This window comes from Larimichthys crocea, chromosome XII (genome assembly GCF_000972845.2).
Source record: "Larimichthys crocea isolate SSNF chromosome XII, L_crocea_2.0, whole genome shotgun sequence".
Lineage (NCBI taxonomy): Eukaryota > Metazoa > Chordata > Actinopteri > Sciaenidae > Larimichthys > Larimichthys crocea.
In genome coordinates this window covers 17,727,936-17,745,090 of record NC_040022.1, presented here as the reverse complement: position 1 = coordinate 17,745,090, position 17,155 = coordinate 17,727,936, and the positions used below count along the sequence as shown (strand labels likewise).

Genomic DNA, 17,155 nt, shown 5'->3' with positions numbered 1-17,155 from the left:
GTAAAGTCTCTCTCTCTTCAGTGGCATGGAGGAAAAAGCCGAAAAGCAAACAAACTAAAGGTTGGTTGCTTTGCTTCACAAAAACTAAAGGAAGGCAATTGCATTCATAGTGCGAGTGCATTCAAGCAGCTCGAGAAAAGATTTTAAAAAATCATTTTATACACATTAAATCAGGTTTATATTACATTGTTAATGTTTAAATGTCTATTTATTCTTTTTCACCTTGACAAGAACATTTTACTCACTTAAATTTTAAATTACAGCAGGTTTGCAAAAAATAAAACATCCTATAGGCTACTATAAAATCAATATCTGTAAATTTATCAAAAATAAAATACATATATAAGCCCCTAAAAACATCAAATCTGCTCATTTCGGGAATGTTTATTAATTTTAGTGGGTTAAATGAAACCGTGTGGACAGACACGCGGGGATTTAGCGGACATAATGTGCTTAAATCGATCATATTTGGAAATAACTCCAGAAGTCAGTGCGCCACAGTCTGCAGCTGGACGACCAGCGAGACCCTTTTTTCTTTGTTTGATTGACAGCTCTGACAGCCAATAGGAAGCCAGCATGACCCCCGCGAAGCTCTCCTTAAAATCCCTCCACCGGGCTCTCGCGCACCAGCAGATGGCGGTTTCCCACTCTTGCGCGAGACACGGCGAAGTCAGCAGCACGAGCGGAGCAGGTGGAGCGCGAGCGACACGGACTTGAAGCGGAGCGACAAGAGCGTGGATGACTTTTACATCCTCCCAGACTTTATCTGTCACTGCCGGACAAAAGGACGAGGGGAAAGGGGGCATTAAAAACAAAAAAACGACAACCAGTTGGAAGCTGGGGGAGAAGAGGAGAAACCTGAAGCCGAGAAGAAGAGAAGGAGCTCGGATAGCCTGTGACGGGAGTGTGTGGACCAGAGGTAAAAACTTTTTAATGTCTGTTCAGTCAGTTAAACTGAGGCTACCTCTCATGTGTGGTGTTTTTAAGAAATAGTGCTTAGAAATTATTATAAAAATACTTGTATCTACTTATTTTTTACAGTAATTTAAGCTCAATTAAAGTTAACTTTATTGTGTTTTTAAACAATTCGCAGACATTGTTTACACAATGATATGCTATTAATCTGTAGCTGATTTTTGTCTGCTCAGTTTCTTGGTTGTAAAAAGTGTATTTTAAAGTTTTAACGTGCAAACAAAATGTTGGTCCTTACATGAGAACTAAAACTCAAGGTTCGCATAATAAATAATACACAATTAAACAAATATAAAAAGCTAATTTTAAGACAATCCTTCATGTGCACAAAAATGACCAAAAGGTGACTCTTGTTTTAGTTACACACGCACGAAACGGTTTGATATTAAAATGGTTTCAATTATTATTATTATTAATAATAATAAAAAAACAGAAATACTCTGAAGTAGTACACATTTATCGATACAGCATACAACAGTTGCATGCATTCTTGTTACAAAATAAAAGCTAATAATTGTCTTTGAGTTATTGTTGTCTTAAAAAATAACTAGACCAGACATGCTGTCAATAAATTCAGACATTTAAATACTCATTTCAATCTGGCTTAATAATAATAACAATAATAATAATGATAATAATAATAAAATATGTCCCTGCTCGCCCTCTGACAGTTTACACTGTGACACAGCAAAGAGCAGATTGTCAGGTCGACTCATGACCCTGGGGGCTGTTAGCAAATAACATTTTTCCTAATTTAGTCGGATCAAAGAGTTGAACTGTACATGCCAATTTACATAATGACGGTTTGATAATCGAAGCATTGAGCAGAGTGCTGCCAGGAGGGCCCAGTGCCTGGAGCACAGAGAGAGAGAGAGAGAGAGAGAGAGAGAGAGAGAGAGAGAGGGAGGCTTATGAATGACAATAACAACACTGACAGACTCACAGTGATGAGCTATTGTGCTGGATTTGATATGGGCAGGAGGATACAGGCTATAACTGGAGATATGGTGGTAAATATAAAAGGTGGATCGAGCTTGTTATCACGAGGAAGCAGGTGTAAAGCTAAGAAGTTAGACAGTGGGGCAGCTGAAATTAAAGATATCTTTCTCTGTAGCTTTAAAAGTCAGATTAAAATCAACTTTAAATCAGGTGTAGACAAATAAAAGTCTACATTTTATAGACACGTGATTTCTTCTTGCACACATCTCTGATTTGAGTCTTAATCCAATTCAAATGTGCGCCTTTGTTTTCAGAGAAAACACACGGAAAATCAAAGAGAAAAGGCGCAGTTGACGGAAATCTTTGGCCCATTATAGTACACGCACATACCCACCCGCATGCACACGCAAGCACGCACGCACGCACACGCGGGAACTCCAACCCAGAGCTAACCACCCAGTCCCACTGTACGTCCGTCCGTGTCAGCGTTGATGATAAATGGAGGGCCTCGCAGTCGAAACCTATTTGCACTTCCATTAGACGGGGAGCCAAATGGGGATCAACATGCATATTTTTACCCGCGGAGAAGCCATACATCTCAGCCAAAACGTTGCCCCGGGGCGATGGGATAAGAGGCCGCCAGAGAGGGGAAGGGGGAGGCGGGGTAGAGACGGGGAGGTGCGGGGGGCCCATTCAACTCAAATACTTGGGGGAGTAAAGTAAATGTTTAGCGAAGCACCTTCTGTCCCGGCGAATTAAACTATTCCCCACTGCCCTCTGATCACATTCATCAGCCGCCGCAGCCACTTAATAGGCTGGGAATGGGCACTGCGGGCATAACACACACACACACACACACACACACACACACACACACACACACACACACACACACACACACACACACACACGCACTCACGCACACAGGCCTTTTACAAGAACGACCACCCAGTCTTTGCTCTTTTTTACACATCTGAACGAATGTCACAAGTATTGCCTTTATTATTATTATTATTATTATTATTATTATTAATATTATAGAATAATTTATTACACAATTACCTAGTGTACTGAAATTTGAAATTCAACGCTTTAAATGAAGAATTATCAAGTCCTAATCAAAAGATCTGAATCAAATAAGTCATCATTAATTAAATTTCAAATTTTAATTAATTTAAGAGCATGACGCAAATTAAACGGTCCAAATATGAAGATTAAACACATGTAAATAATGTTCAAACATATTGAAATCATAGTTGTTGTTTTGTTGTCATTAACTTGCTGTCAGCACACACTCTTTGGTCGTTTTAAGTTATTCAAATCAAATCAAACCAATTACGAAATTAGTCAAATAAAAACCAGGAAGTTTTGTCTAAACTAGGCCTATCTGTCCAAGAAGTTAACCAGCTCCCTGGATGCTGTACCTGTCATCCAGCAGAAAGATTTATATCTTTTCCCTGTGGTCTCTCTGTAATAGTTATAATAACTGTTTGGGCCTCCGAGATATTCCCTCCTGTCAGCCTCCTCCGTACTAATACATATCTAATCGTGTCCTCCAGCGTTTCATCTATGAAAATCTCGGTCGTGAAGGAGAACTACAAAATAGAGTTTAAGGGAAAATTGCAGCCATGTGAAAGACTGTAACATGGTGAATTTTCCTGCAAGAACTCAATCTGATCACATCATTTAAAGCCGAAAGTGCTAATTATAAATATTATAAAATAAATGGCAAGTTTGGGTGTGTGTATTTTTCAGAAGTAAAAAAAAAAAAAAGTCAGGGCACTAACTGAGAGCAGCATTTCCGTAATCAGCCTATTAAAATATAATCCTGCTATCCGGTTGCAGGTTTTGCCACCGAGACCCGGAACAAATCTCCTTATTTCATTTTCCAACACATTTCATCGACGCCTTGATCTGTCAAAGAAACGTTTTCAGCGGGGATTTGGCTTCTGCGGGATCACAGAAACGACGTGAATAAATTCATGAATAAGGCATCCGTCACGGTTCATTATGAGAACGAGTGATAATTACCCCAATTAAAAGTCTTTTGTATAATTAATGGATTGAACAGGGCGATAATTGGATGTTAATGGATAACACTTTTGTCTGCACATTAAAATCTATTGGCCCTTGAGCGCGAGGACCTGCTGACATTTCCTAATAAAATAAAAAAAAGCTCGTGTAGTGTCACAGCCTATCATTGAATCATCCACCATAAATAGATGATTTAGTTCCTCTTATCAAACCGGAGGGCTGCTTTCAGATCACGTGTTTCAACAGCAGCCACCCTTAATGTCAAAATGTCCTTGAGTGAAACACACTGAGCTCCTTCTTCTTCTTCATCATCATCATCATCATCATCACAGCCGTCCTCTGCTTCCCTTCCGCAGGTAGCGACCTCTCACCATGCAGCACTACGGGGTGAACGGCTACTCACTGCACGCCATGAACTCCCTCAGCGCCATGTACAACCTGCACCAGCAGGCCGCGCAACAGGCGCAGCACGCACCCGACTACAGGCCGTCCGTGCACGCGCTCACACTGGCGGAGAGACTAGCTGGTAATTGAGTGCACGCTTACACACGCGCACACACACACACACACACACACACACACACACACACACACACACACACACACAGAAATATTTGTGGTCAAAATGTCAGTTCAGGTGAGGCCTATTCAGAAACACGGTGCAGCTGAGATTCATGCATTGATTCCTGCAGATTCAAGTGAACCTGCCCAGTAAAATAAACTTGCCGTGTGTATTTTCCTTTCCAACGGCTGCGCATTTCAAGACATCATCCTGGAGGCTCGCTACGGCTCTCAGCACCGCAAACAGCGCCGGAGCCGCACGGCCTTCACCGCACAGCAGCTCGAAGCGCTGGAGAAGACCTTTCAGAAGACCCACTACCCAGATGTGGTGATGAGAGAGCGGTTGGCCATGTGCACCAACCTGCCCGAAGCCCGTGTACAGGTGCGCCTTTGCCTTTTTTAAAAACCAGTTGATAAAAGTTATACTGATATGTGTGTGACTGTAAAGGTTACAGGACCTTTAAAGGTTTAATTGTGCTTTTATCACCTTTTTTATTTCTGTTATTTATTTATTTATTTATTTATTTGTATCTAATGTAGTCTTTTAAAGTTTTGGGAATGGAATATTTTGGGATGACACATTTTTGGGGGGTGTAAAGGAGTAACAAGATGAATCAAAATAATAGACAAAGGAAACAATCGCCTACTTTAATTCCTGCATTAGTTAAAACCCTCAGCTTCACAGTCAGAGTTGAAAACAGTGAATGATCATAACAGTACATTATAAATATAGAAAAAAATATATAGTACTTATGTTTTATTCACACTGTGAAGTTTTAACTTTAGCTTTTACCAACAGAAAGTTATCTGAATACAACGAATGCTAAAATACAGTGTTAATTAAAAGGGTTAGTGAAAACTGATTTTAGTTAAATAGCAAAAAAATGTTTTTAAACTGTAAGTTTATGTTACAGCCTCGTTATTGCTGCCACTTATTGACTCTTTTGGGCTTTTCATATGCCACACAATCATTTGACGCTCACTGTGTGTTGAAGCGTCTACGACTGTACCACATCTTTTCTGCTCGTTCTCCCTCTAACTCGCGCTCTCCTCCGTGACTCTGCCATCAGGTTTGGTTCAAAAATCGCAGAGCCAAGTTCCGTAAGAAGCAGCGCAGCCTCCAGAAGGAGCAACTTCAGAAGCAGAAGGAGGCGTCAGGGGAAGGAGGGAGCGAGAAGGAGGATGCGCCTCCCTCCACGACTATCCTTCATGACACCCAGCTCCCTCCTTCATCGTCTTCTTCCTCCTCCTCTTCTTCTCTGGAGGCAGAGGGTCCTATAGTCCGTCCTGTACCGCTGGACATGGAGCTGAATGTCACGTCAGCAGAACACTCTGGCAGTGAGTCGGCGACGGAGGATAATGCCACAGATAAGGAGGACGAGAGTAAATCTCAGAGAGAGGAGATGAAGTGTGAGAGAGCAGTGACTCCTGGGGACGTCTCTCCGGCTTGCAAAAGACTCAGCCCTAAACCAGGTAAGAACACCAGACATTTTATTCTTACTCCTTCTCTGACAAGGAGCTTTCCTCGTCCTTCACAAACTGACTATAATGATTAAATGTATTCTTCTTCTTCTCTCTGTCCAGACTCTCCCTTGGTCTCTCCGTCCGTGACCCCCTCCTCCTCCAGCGGTGGCCTGGCCAGCACCGGTCCTCTCTCTCAGAGCCACTCTTACTCTTCCTCCCCTCTCAGCCTGTTTCGTCTGCAGGAGCAGTTCCGCCAGCACATGGCTGCCACCAACAACCTGGTGCACTACCCTGCGTTTGACCTCGCTGCCCCATCTTCACTCCCCTACCTGGGGATGAATGTTAACATGCCCCCCGCGCCGCTGGGCTCTCTGCCCTGCCAGTCCTACTACCAGTCCCTGTCCCATCATGCCCAGCAAGTTTGGAACAGCCCACTGCTGCAGGCGTCGGCTGCAAGTGGCCTCACCAGCCACAACAACAAGACCACCAGCATTGAGAACCTGCGTCTGAGGGCCAAACAGCACGCCGCCTCGCTGGGACTAGACACAATGTCTAACTGAGAATCAGACTGTATGGAGGACAATGTAAACTAGGCCAGAGCCTCGGCCTACACATCACCCCATCCTACTGCGTGTCTGTGTGACTGTGATAGTTCTTTAGGAGCCGTATACTGACCTCTTCTTGAGTAGATGGGCAGAGGACATGCAGATATGTCCAAAAATAAAACATGCCAACAAGCTCTGGACCTACAGAACTCCATTTAACAGCATTTTAAAACACTTCCACAGCTTGTTTGACTCCTCTACACTTCTGTTGCAGCTCAAGGTCCAAAACTACAGGAAAAGAAAACCCACAAGATGATGAACACTGCTCAAAAAATGCGACGTATCAAGTGAATGTCCCGACTAAAGAGGAGAGTGAACGTGTTTCTGGCTCATATGATTACAGACATGTAATGCTGGACCTTCTAAGCAAACAAACAAAAAAGAAATCACTGAACATGATGTACACAGTCGATGATGAATGCACTCCGTTTTAAAGACAATGCAAATAATGTTTACAAGGATAATGTGAATAAATGAGGCACTTTTGAAGGAATTAGGCTCGTTGGCCAGGAGGAACAAAGGTATTGCTCATGCAGCAAAAGAGAGTCACAGGACCATTGACATTTCAATTAAGCAGCGCGGTTATGTACATAGCATGTACTACATAACGGCACATAAATAAAAATAAACTTCAAGCCATGTTGTCCTCAACAGCATAATTAAAAGTGACTAATTTACCAGTTTAATGGCCAGTAATATGCCACTTTGTACAGAGGCTGGCTTGATAATGAGAAAATGATTTCAGTGAGTAAATTCTCAAAGCTTTTAATTACATTTTGCCCTGGGCTGAGGAAGCGGGGGCAAATGCAATTATGAACATGCATACCATTTAAGACCGCCTTTATGAATTCAAAAGGTCTGCGCACTAAAACGGTCAATTAAGGTAGCAACATGACTGACATCACTTTACCATGGGGGTTGATCAATTTCTGTTGAATACAAAATGACATGGTAAACAAATTTGGACTTTTGGATATAAATGTCTCGATGCATATTTTATTCTCGCCTTAATATTCTCTTGAGGAAACATGCAGCTTTTCACTGAAAGTCAGACCGACTGTTAGCACTTGATGAGGAGAATCACACACGTCTCTGATGTTTTCTGTTAATGTGTTCTGGAAGCTAATGTCTTCATATGAAAAAAAAAGCACATTATTTTAGTATGTAAAATACAAAAAAAGTCTATCTATTAATGTTTACTGGTAAGGTAATTGTAATATTATGTTGTATAATTGATAACGGACTCAGTCGTCTCAGATAAAATTCCTTTAGCTGTCAAATTGTAAGATTGTATTTGCTGAGCTCACCGGCGGCGCTGTCTACCCCTCCTCTGTTGGATGTCTGTGTAACGATCCTGGGTTGAATTAATATTTTAAAATGTGTTCACTTTCTTCTCTGGAAGCGGCTGGAAAGAAGCAATTGAACAAATTTGCTGGAAAAACTGCCACCTTGTTGTATCTAAGTTGAAGAAAGTGAAAAGATTTCAATGAATAATCGACCCAAGTCCTCTGTGTACTGCTGTCTTGACTCTCTTTGACTTCTGTTGTTGCTATTATTCTAATGCTGTTCCCCCCACTGTCTCTGTCAAACTACGTGGTCCAGTGGTAGATAGATTTATAAAGGTGGAGGAGCGAGTGAGCGGAAGATCAGCAGTGTTGTTTCCTTTACTCCTCCCTAACAATGTAGACTTGAACTAGTGTTGTTGTAAAATAATCGCAAATAAAAACATTGCTTGGATCTTTATAATGAAGACTTCTCTATCTGTGCTGAATATTTATGTGTCTGTGTGTGTGTAGTGTGTAATAGTGTTAATCTGCAATTCCTATTTTAATGTAAATGTAAATGTAAAAAAGCATACAAATGATATATTTAAGGTTAGTTCAGCTTTCGTCTGTCTCAATAATGAGAGTAAGAGAGAAAATGTGATAGTGAAAGGGGAAAAAAAAACAGCAAGGTGAAGAATGCAGGGATGGGAAGAAGGTCAAATTAAGAGAACAATATTAAAAAAAAATACAAAAAAAGTAGATGAGAATTTGCAGGGAGACAGAGTACGGGAGCAAAAGAGACAGAAAAAGAACAACGTAATCTGAAAAATAAAAAAGCCGCACGGAGACATAAGCCATCCCCAATGAATAAGCAGGCCATTATCCTGAAGAATGACGGCCCGGGGCGGTGATTATGCTGCTATTATATCTTTAACAGCATGGTTTGTCAAAACGCACAGACCCCCACCCAACCCTGCCCCTACACACACACACACACACACACACACACACACACACACACACACACACACACACACACACACACACACACACAAAAACGCAGGGCAATTGCGCATCTCTGCCACCTCCTCCAAAATGTGCACTTGCTCTTCCAACACTGAACTTTACATGTAACACACACACACACACACACACACACACACACACACACACACACACACACACACACACACACACACACACACACAAAAACATGCAGGGCAATTGGGCATCTCTGCCACCTCCTCCAAAATGTGCCCTTGCTCTTCCAACACTGAACTTTACATGTACTGTAAGTGCTTCGCCCCAGCTGTGTGACATTGTTCTAGTGTTAATTGGATCGGCCTTTAACATACATTTTACCCCCTCAGAGTGTGTAAATAACAAACGCACCTCAGCCACTGCAACGAGCGGTCTCTCTCTGACCGTTATGAATGATCACCGTCCAAAAATCGGATAGAGGAGGATAATGATCTCACCAGATTAACAGTGTTAATGGAGGTGTAACACCTCACCCTAGCCTTGTTGTGTTTTATTACACCATATACATGTATATGTGTGTGTGTGTGTGTCCTCGTCCAAGGGCATCCTGATTGTGTGACTGATAAGATTGTGGTGTGGATATGCAGCAGAAGTGAATGTCCTTGTTATCCAGAGTAAGAATCTGTCCAGATACACGGCAGGATTTCCTCCCATGGGGCCATCTGGGCCAGAGAACATAACACAATACTCTTGTTCCAAATGTTCTCTCTTTTCTTAACACCCATCCCCCAAACACACACACACACACCTACACATACACGCACACACACGCACACACCCTGGGGGTTGAACAGGGATTGCTAGATTGTACTGCTGCAGGGTCAAGTGTGTTGAGCCCTTGATGCTGGATCAGGTGCTTCCATCTCTAACACTCAGGGCTGTATATTCACCACTATAACCACATATTTATGGGCGCACCCACACACACACACACACACACATATCTCAATCTACTTTCCTTTAAGCAAGTGATGACATGTGTGTATTTGTGTGTGAAAATCAGCAAATACACTGTGGTAGCGATACAATGATACAAACCCAATACTTTAAGACTCAGGACAGACAGTTCAACATCTAAAAAAAAAAGTCTTCTTAGTACTTTTTCTTTGTCACATATTTTGAACAAGCACAAAATATGAGAGTCTGACACACCCAGGCCGATTGGTTTGCTGTATCTCTTGCTTTGACTCTCTTTCTCTCTCACACACACCCTCAGCCCCCCCGGAGGAAGCCCCCCGCACAAAAATCACAGTGTACCATTCAATCAGTGCTTTTCTTCCCCTCCCTCCTCTCCATGGTTCTCTTAAAGGTTTTAACCATGGCGAGAATGAAAAGTGCCAGCATTAGAAACCTCGGCCCATTGAGGAGGTGACAGGGTCTGCCAGAATATGATCCTAATCCTGTTTCCAGCATTCTTTTAGCCCACTGGCATTGCCATTTCGCCGCATATTCTCTGAGCTGTCAGGCCCAGGGAAATCCCTCTAATAGTGCATTGCCCAGATACACATCAAAGCCCTCCTGGAAACCACCAGCAGGAACTTAAGAGAGAGGGAAGCACAAGTACAATCAGGCTCACAGCTGCACAGACACATGAAAAAAACCTGAAAAAAAACTTACTTGAAAACATAATGCTTAAAGAAATTCAACTCACACATGCTGCTTGACATCTAAACTTCTCTTTAAATCATGCAACAGCAATCCTTCCACTTTTTTACCCAAGAACTATTAAACTCTTGTATCTTAATAAGTTTAATAGTTAATACAACAAAAGACAGGGCAAAGATAGATGTGATAGAGATAGAGAAACAAAGAAAAGAGTGATATCAAGAGGCAGACAACAGGTGGCTAAACTGTGTATCCTGGGCCACCCTCCTTTAGTTCCACTTCATCTTCCATTTTCTTCTTGTCCTTTTTTTCTTAAACACTCTGACTGCCATCTCACCCCTCCCCGGGTAATCTTCTTAGAGAGAAGAAAACCCCCATTCTCTCTCTTCTTAATCTGGCTGCAGTCTAAACCTACGGTTGCATTTCCAATGTGGGCCTCACTGCACCGCTCAGGACTGCTCCCAGCCAGCCCTTGGAGAGAGAATGCCTCGATCACATATTGAGTATATGGGCTGATATACGGAGCGTGTTTGAAGCAACTTAAAGAGTCTTTAGTTCTGAAGGGAAACACTTTTAACTATTAGCTGCAACAAAAAGTGTGCAATTATCCGTTATGAATGTTACATAAAAGCAAGACTGAGCTACATTATCGGAGTCATTATATCTTGTCTGGTCTATGCCACACATTACAAGTGATCTGGTTAGTTGATAAATTATATATTATCACATAACCCATCTACACTGAAGAAAAGTGTCTATGTAAATAGATCTGAAGATTAATGTACAAGACTCTGCAAATCTGTTTGTGACCTCCACTGCTGTGGTAGTAGATCTATTGTTTCAGAGCAGTTCTCTGGGGGGGAAAAAACATACATGATTTATGAATTATGCAAAAACCAAAAAATGGAAACTGAAGAGAATGAAGGGATAAAGAGGTCAACCTATGCATGTCACCTGCTCTCAGTCACTCTCCACCTCCTCAGTCTGCTGCGCTACAGAAATACAAGTTTCAGTGAAACGTGTGAGCCATGTGGCTGAGAGCAGCAGAGAGCGCATCCTGCTGGGCTCAGTCTACACAGTGCATCTGCAACAAAAGACCCCCCCCCATCAGTGAAATCCTCTCTCCCACCACCAACAGGGAAACATGTCTGATCTTCACCTCTGGGCAAAACATCACAGCAGCTTCTGCTTTAATTACACAGACTACACCTAAGACAGCATGTGTCTTTACTGAACATAAAGACATCGTAATGTTCACCTTTATTTAGGTTGCAGCAGGTAATCAACCCATTAGGCAAACTTATCACCTGTAAGACAAGTTTCTTTTCCCCTTCTGCTGTCTTTATTTTATTTAATAACCCACTGTAGGTGTTTAGTTTTAATATATGGAGTTCCCTGACCAGCTTTTATGGTATGAAGTGAAAGCATAAAACACTATTACAGTGTTCTGCATGTTTATTAGCAAAAAAAAAAGCAACATTTAAATTGCATTTGAAAACACAACAGAAGCATGGTTGTGTAGTTAAATCCATAAGATTCATCTTTCTAATACACAGCATATGTCTTCCTAACACAGGCTTACACACAGGGACACAAATGCACAGCGCTTCATTGGCTAATTCAATAATAAAGCAGACAGGCAGTGGAGTCTATAGACAGCCAGAATAGAGAGTAACTCATCTCTAACAGTCTGCCGTCTCCTGAGTGTTAAAACATGTAAATTTATGTAAGAGCCCATAGGAAACACATATTTACAATACGTTTAGGTAATCACAAGATGTGCGGAGAGGCATTCAAGGCCCTGGAGACGAAAGCAGTCAATACAAAAATAGTTTTTATGTGTCATTAATTCCCTCTGCATTCCCAGATACATCCCCCTTTTACCGCAGTAATACAGTAATCACTCACAATCGCACAGAAAATTATCTGCACTCATCTGTGGAATAAAAAAGCGGAGGGGCAAAACAGGGCGAGATGTCCCATTTTAGCTCTCTGCTGCCTCTTTAATGTTCATCTGGGAGCCGCATGGCTGCCGTCCATCCCTGTACGGGGATGGGAGTCAGCTCCTGCACTTGGAGCAGCTTAATGACAGTGGGATGTGGATGGTGGACTCGTTAGACACACACACACACACACACACACACACACACACACACATATATATATATATATACACGCACGCACGCACACCTTTTTTCACGCTACATTGCCTGGCCAGGACAACATAAAGGGTCATCGGCGGTGTGATGGAAAAAGAAGCACCTCTCCGCTCACATTAGCTTGTGATAAGAGGAAACATTTCACCTCTGAGTGATGTCAATGCAAAACGGAGTCAATCCCAGCCATAATAATGAAAGTTGCACAGATTCAGATGTAGGAAGCCAAATGGTCAAATAAGTCATTACCTGCCTGTTCATTATACCCTCCTTTCACATACCCACATATCGCGTTATTAGGCAAAACCATCAAACCTGATGAATAACCATCTAGAACAAGCCAAACCCATTTTCACTGGAGAGTTAAAGAGAGCAGGTAATTCTGATGGAAATTTGTGTCTCAGTAATGTGATTCCCCGACCTAAAATATTCATCTCTATGCATCTGACACAGTGCAGGAGGACATGCATACTGGAGCTCCTCTGTGGACGTATCTTTAGTGTCCTCTAGTGGACACAGAATATACAGGGTACTTTAATATTAAGCTATTGTTGCCACCCACAGGGCAAAAATAAAAGTACAGCTGCAAAGCTTGTTTAGTCATCCAATGTGTTCCAAAAATAAGAGTGTAAATACTAAGAACTTTATTTTGGCATTCCTGTTGGTTTAGTACAATATCTTTTTAAAATACTAGTTCAATGTTGTCCCCAGTTATAATGTCATGTTCCAAGTGCTTTGGCTGTATTCTTTGTGTTTTCTGTCATTGAAATCAGTCACATTCAACCAACTATAAGTCCAGTATTTCAACAGTCCACCACCACGATGAAAACTTCTCCTTCAACTGTGATCTAACAGCCACAGTTTACACAGATGAGTCTGAGGCTGAAGGGTCCAGAAGATCACCTCATGAGTCCATAAATAGTGACATAGTTCATTCAAATGTCCACAAGGTTTAAGGAAAAGCCGTCCACCAAGTCTATGTTAGCCTCCTTAGCTTGCACATGTAGATGGGCCCAAAGTTAGCGGCTAAGTGTGGGATGACCATCTCACCCAGGTGGAGGTCGGGAGCGAAGTGAAAGGTTTTCCTAAACATGCGTGTGAGGGGTCGCAGGTCAACAACCTGATGTGATCAGGACAAGAGAAGGAGGAAAGGAGAACAAAAAAGGACAAATTATTTGTTGAATTAGGTTCCGAGAAGTTCTTGAGTTTACCACAGGATCTCTGATATGTGGTTTAAAGTGTGCGTGTGACTGACCTGAAGGTTAATACCGTGTTGTTCTCGTGCCAAGTAGATGGCTTGTTCCACCACACTCAGATTTTGCGTCTGAGAAAGTGTGCATGTGGAATAAACGATTTCTCCACCCGGACAGGCTGCTTCGATTCCCGCCCTGCAGGATAAAGAGAGAGGGTGTGTTCACTTTATATGAAATAATCATAGTCACTTTACACTTTAAAGTGGACTGTGTCACCGTATATTAACATGATAAAATGTAAGTTGTAATAATTTTGTAATATTTTTATAGTTCCATCAAAACTTACAGCAGCAGCTCCAGCTGTAGCTGTGGCAGCTTACGCCTCTCACCGGTCCTGTTCTTACTGAATATATTGTTGTCGTCCTCCATGAGTGAATGTCTGTCTGTAGTGCACGGGACATCGACAAGAACCTGAACACAGAAAAGAAAGGATGAGGCGAACAGAGTAGTTAGCATCAATCTGAAAATTCTGTTCTGAAAAATGATACACATGATGACGTGACACCAGCTTACTCTGTCAAAAGTGTCCCTCTCGATTTCCCCCCACTTGGTGCCATCAAAGGAGGTGATGCGTAGCTTTTCATCATTCAAAAATTGTTTAGGAACATAGCTGTGGAGGACCTTTTTCAGTCGTAATGTCCGAGACACCGAGGAGTCATTCACACACAAAAAACCTTGAAGTACAAACACAGATCATGGAGGGTTAACTACAACTGACAGACAGAACAACAGCAATAATTGTCACAGATGGGGAAGGCATGAAGGTTTCTGCACGGTCTGAGTGAGGAAAACAGACAGACGAGAGCAGTTCTCTTACCTATACACTGGGTCTGGAGCAAAGCCAGAGTTTTGCCTCCTGGAGCAGCACAGAGGTCAAGCACATTGTGACCTTCTTGCACTCCTAATGCGAGACAAGGCAGCACAGATGCTGCGTCCATCAGGTAGTAACCCAACAACCCGCACATGTCTGGTCTTTAGAGGATAAGAGAACAACAAGTTAGTGTAACCAGAATAAAAACCTGAAAGATGGTCCACTAAAATTTTTAACCACTTGGGTTTAAAAATATATGTTACAACGTTACACACTCCCAGACATAAACTAGAATTTCAAACCACAATGTTTTATGAATAAGTGACAGCTGACAAACATTTTAGCAGCCAGTTCACATATCAAACTATATTTTTTTGGCCAATAACTAATAAACTCACCTAGCAGGCTTGAATCTTGTTATATCAGCTCTTGGAAACACTGAGCACTTGATGTGAGGACTGAGCTGTAGAGGAGGCAGCTGCTGACCATCAGTGCCAGATTTCTTCATAGAAACACAGCTGGATTCCTCCTCAGTGGAAACTTCAGATGTCTGAGCTGCAGAAATGGCAACAAGAGGAGAAGGACTGTACTTTTTAAATGACATAAAACACAAAATGGAGTTTCATATTAAGGTGTTTAAATAGAGGAGGAAAGAATATATATGTAAGTTAAATGTAATTAATTAGTAATTAGTAAAACTCAAACAATGTTATAGTTTAATTTATGACTGTAATAAATAACAATATCAAGTCATATTGTACACTACCACCCTGCAACCTTGGTTATTTATAGGCTTTAAATGTTATAGCACCAATCTCGTTGCAAAACAGAAAAGGTCTCTGAGGATGAATTTTTGTTAAATAAAAATCAATATGTACAAAATCAAAGCACGTGCCTGAATAAAAGTGGCCGCCATGTTTGACATGCCATTAGCAAATACAGTATTTGTTTCAGGTAAATGTCTGTGTGGAGATGATGCTGAATACAACAATACTGACTCTCCATCCAATCTATGTACATTGAATTCTGTCTGCTCTGCTCTGATAGAAGAAAACTCTACATTTTTGCTCTCTGTATCAAAACTTGAAAGCGTTCTCTGCCAAAAGAGAAACTGACAAGTTCACAAAGTTCACTGGAAACACTGGAAGTGCACACCTACCCTCTGTATCTGTATCACTGGTGAAGTCTCTGCATCCCTGGGCTTCCAAGCCTGCCAGAACAGCATCATGGGAGAAATTATTGAGCAGAGCTCCGTATTTCCTCTCTGACAGCAAGGCGACTCGGACTGATGGCCACAGCTTCCCCAGCTGGATGCTGTACGTGGCATCAAAGTGCTGCAGGGCCAGACTGGTGGGAGGGTGTTTAGTACGTGTGGCAGCCTGTTGAAAGCAGGTATTTGAACGTTTATATGCTTTAATGCTTTCTTTTATTTTTGTTTAATTGGTCAAGTTAAAAAGATCCAGGATGTAGAATTTTCAGATTGCAACAAACTGAATACTGCTCGCCTCACCATCTCGTTCCAGACATAAAGGAGAATCTACAGAGGTCGTAAAACTTGCAAAAAACGTGAAACGTTTTATCTAAAGCCGATGTTTGGTTTGTACCTTCTGGGCTACTGTAAAGACATGGCCGACTCTGTGGAAGGGGACCCCTCTGTAGATATAAAACACTCTGATACCAAAAACACAACAATTCTCATTTTCAGCTGATTATACACTAATGTACACATGGTTATGTATATCATATTACATTTCTGCCAATAGATAACGTTACATACTGGACCTTTAAACAGCCACTTCGTATCTATACTGTTTGAGAGGACGACAGAATCATAAAATCTCAAACTTTCATGACTTGTACATATTGCCGTTTATTTTTTAAAGGTCCAGTGTGAAACATTTAAAGGGGGGTCCTCTTCCACAGAGTCAGCCATGTTTGAACCACTATGTTTCTACAGCAGCCCAGAAGGGACAAACTTTTGACATTTATTCACTACTAGGGCTACTGTAGTTTCCCCATCGCGTCTGAAACAAGAGCATGAAGTGAGGGGTATTCAGTCGGTCGCAATCTGCAACTTTGCTACTAAATCCTACACACTGGACCTTTTATACTCTTATTTTGAAAATCTACTGTGTGGTTAGACATCCTGTACACCTGTGACTGAGTCTAATGTTTTGTTTTGTTTTTACAGATAACGTCCGTAATGAAGTGTCTTCATGACTCACCCACTTCTCTTTGACTCTGTGTCGTCTCGGAGTGAGACATCTCAGATCTCTCACTCTCCTCATTAACAGCCTGCTGTCCACGAGCAGCGCCATGATGCCGCGCGACAACTCTTAAGGTCCGTCTTTGCCTCGCGAGCCGAAACAAAAGTTCCGCTCGTGTTAGCCAGTGAATGGGCGGGGCTTACGCATTAACACATGCATATGATTGGTCCAAACCAACGTCA

The 17,155-nt window shown here is 41.9% G+C and overlaps 2 protein-coding genes across 3 annotated transcripts; one reads left to right on the top strand and one right to left on the bottom strand.

Annotated features, from left to right (window-relative positions):
- Positions 1–497: 497 nt before the first annotated feature.
- Positions 498–7,722, top strand: dmbx1a (diencephalon/mesencephalon homeobox 1a). Of its 2 annotated transcripts, none has more exons than XM_019259009.2 (5): positions 498–919; positions 4,302–4,471; positions 4,710–4,888; positions 5,577–5,979; positions 6,091–7,722. In XM_019259009.2, exons 2-5 carry the CDS (start codon positions 4,318–4,320, stop codon positions 6,528–6,530), a joined length of 1,176 nt encoding a protein of 391 aa, XP_019114554.1. In that variant the 5' UTR covers positions 498–919; positions 4,302–4,317; the 3' UTR covers positions 6,531–7,722. The 2 variants fall into 2 exon arrangements, with proteins under 2 accessions (XP_019114554.1, XP_019114553.1); XM_019259008.2 differs by having other exon boundaries at positions 4,278–4,471.
- A 4,185-nt stretch (positions 7,723–11,907) lies between these two features.
- Positions 11,908–17,088, bottom strand: nsun4 (NOP2/Sun RNA methyltransferase 4). Its single transcript, XM_019259005.2, has 8 exons — positions 16,932–17,088; positions 15,866–16,085; positions 15,105–15,261; positions 14,713–14,867; positions 14,409–14,569; positions 14,182–14,306; positions 13,898–14,030; positions 11,908–13,762 (listed from the first exon to the last, which is right to left on the bottom strand). The coding sequence occupies exons 1-8, from the start codon at positions 17,022–17,024 to the stop codon at positions 13,619–13,621; spliced, it is 1,188 nt and encodes a 395-aa protein (XP_019114550.2). The 5' UTR covers positions 17,025–17,088; the 3' UTR covers positions 11,908–13,618.
- Between the last annotated feature and the right edge of the window lie 67 nt (positions 17,089–17,155).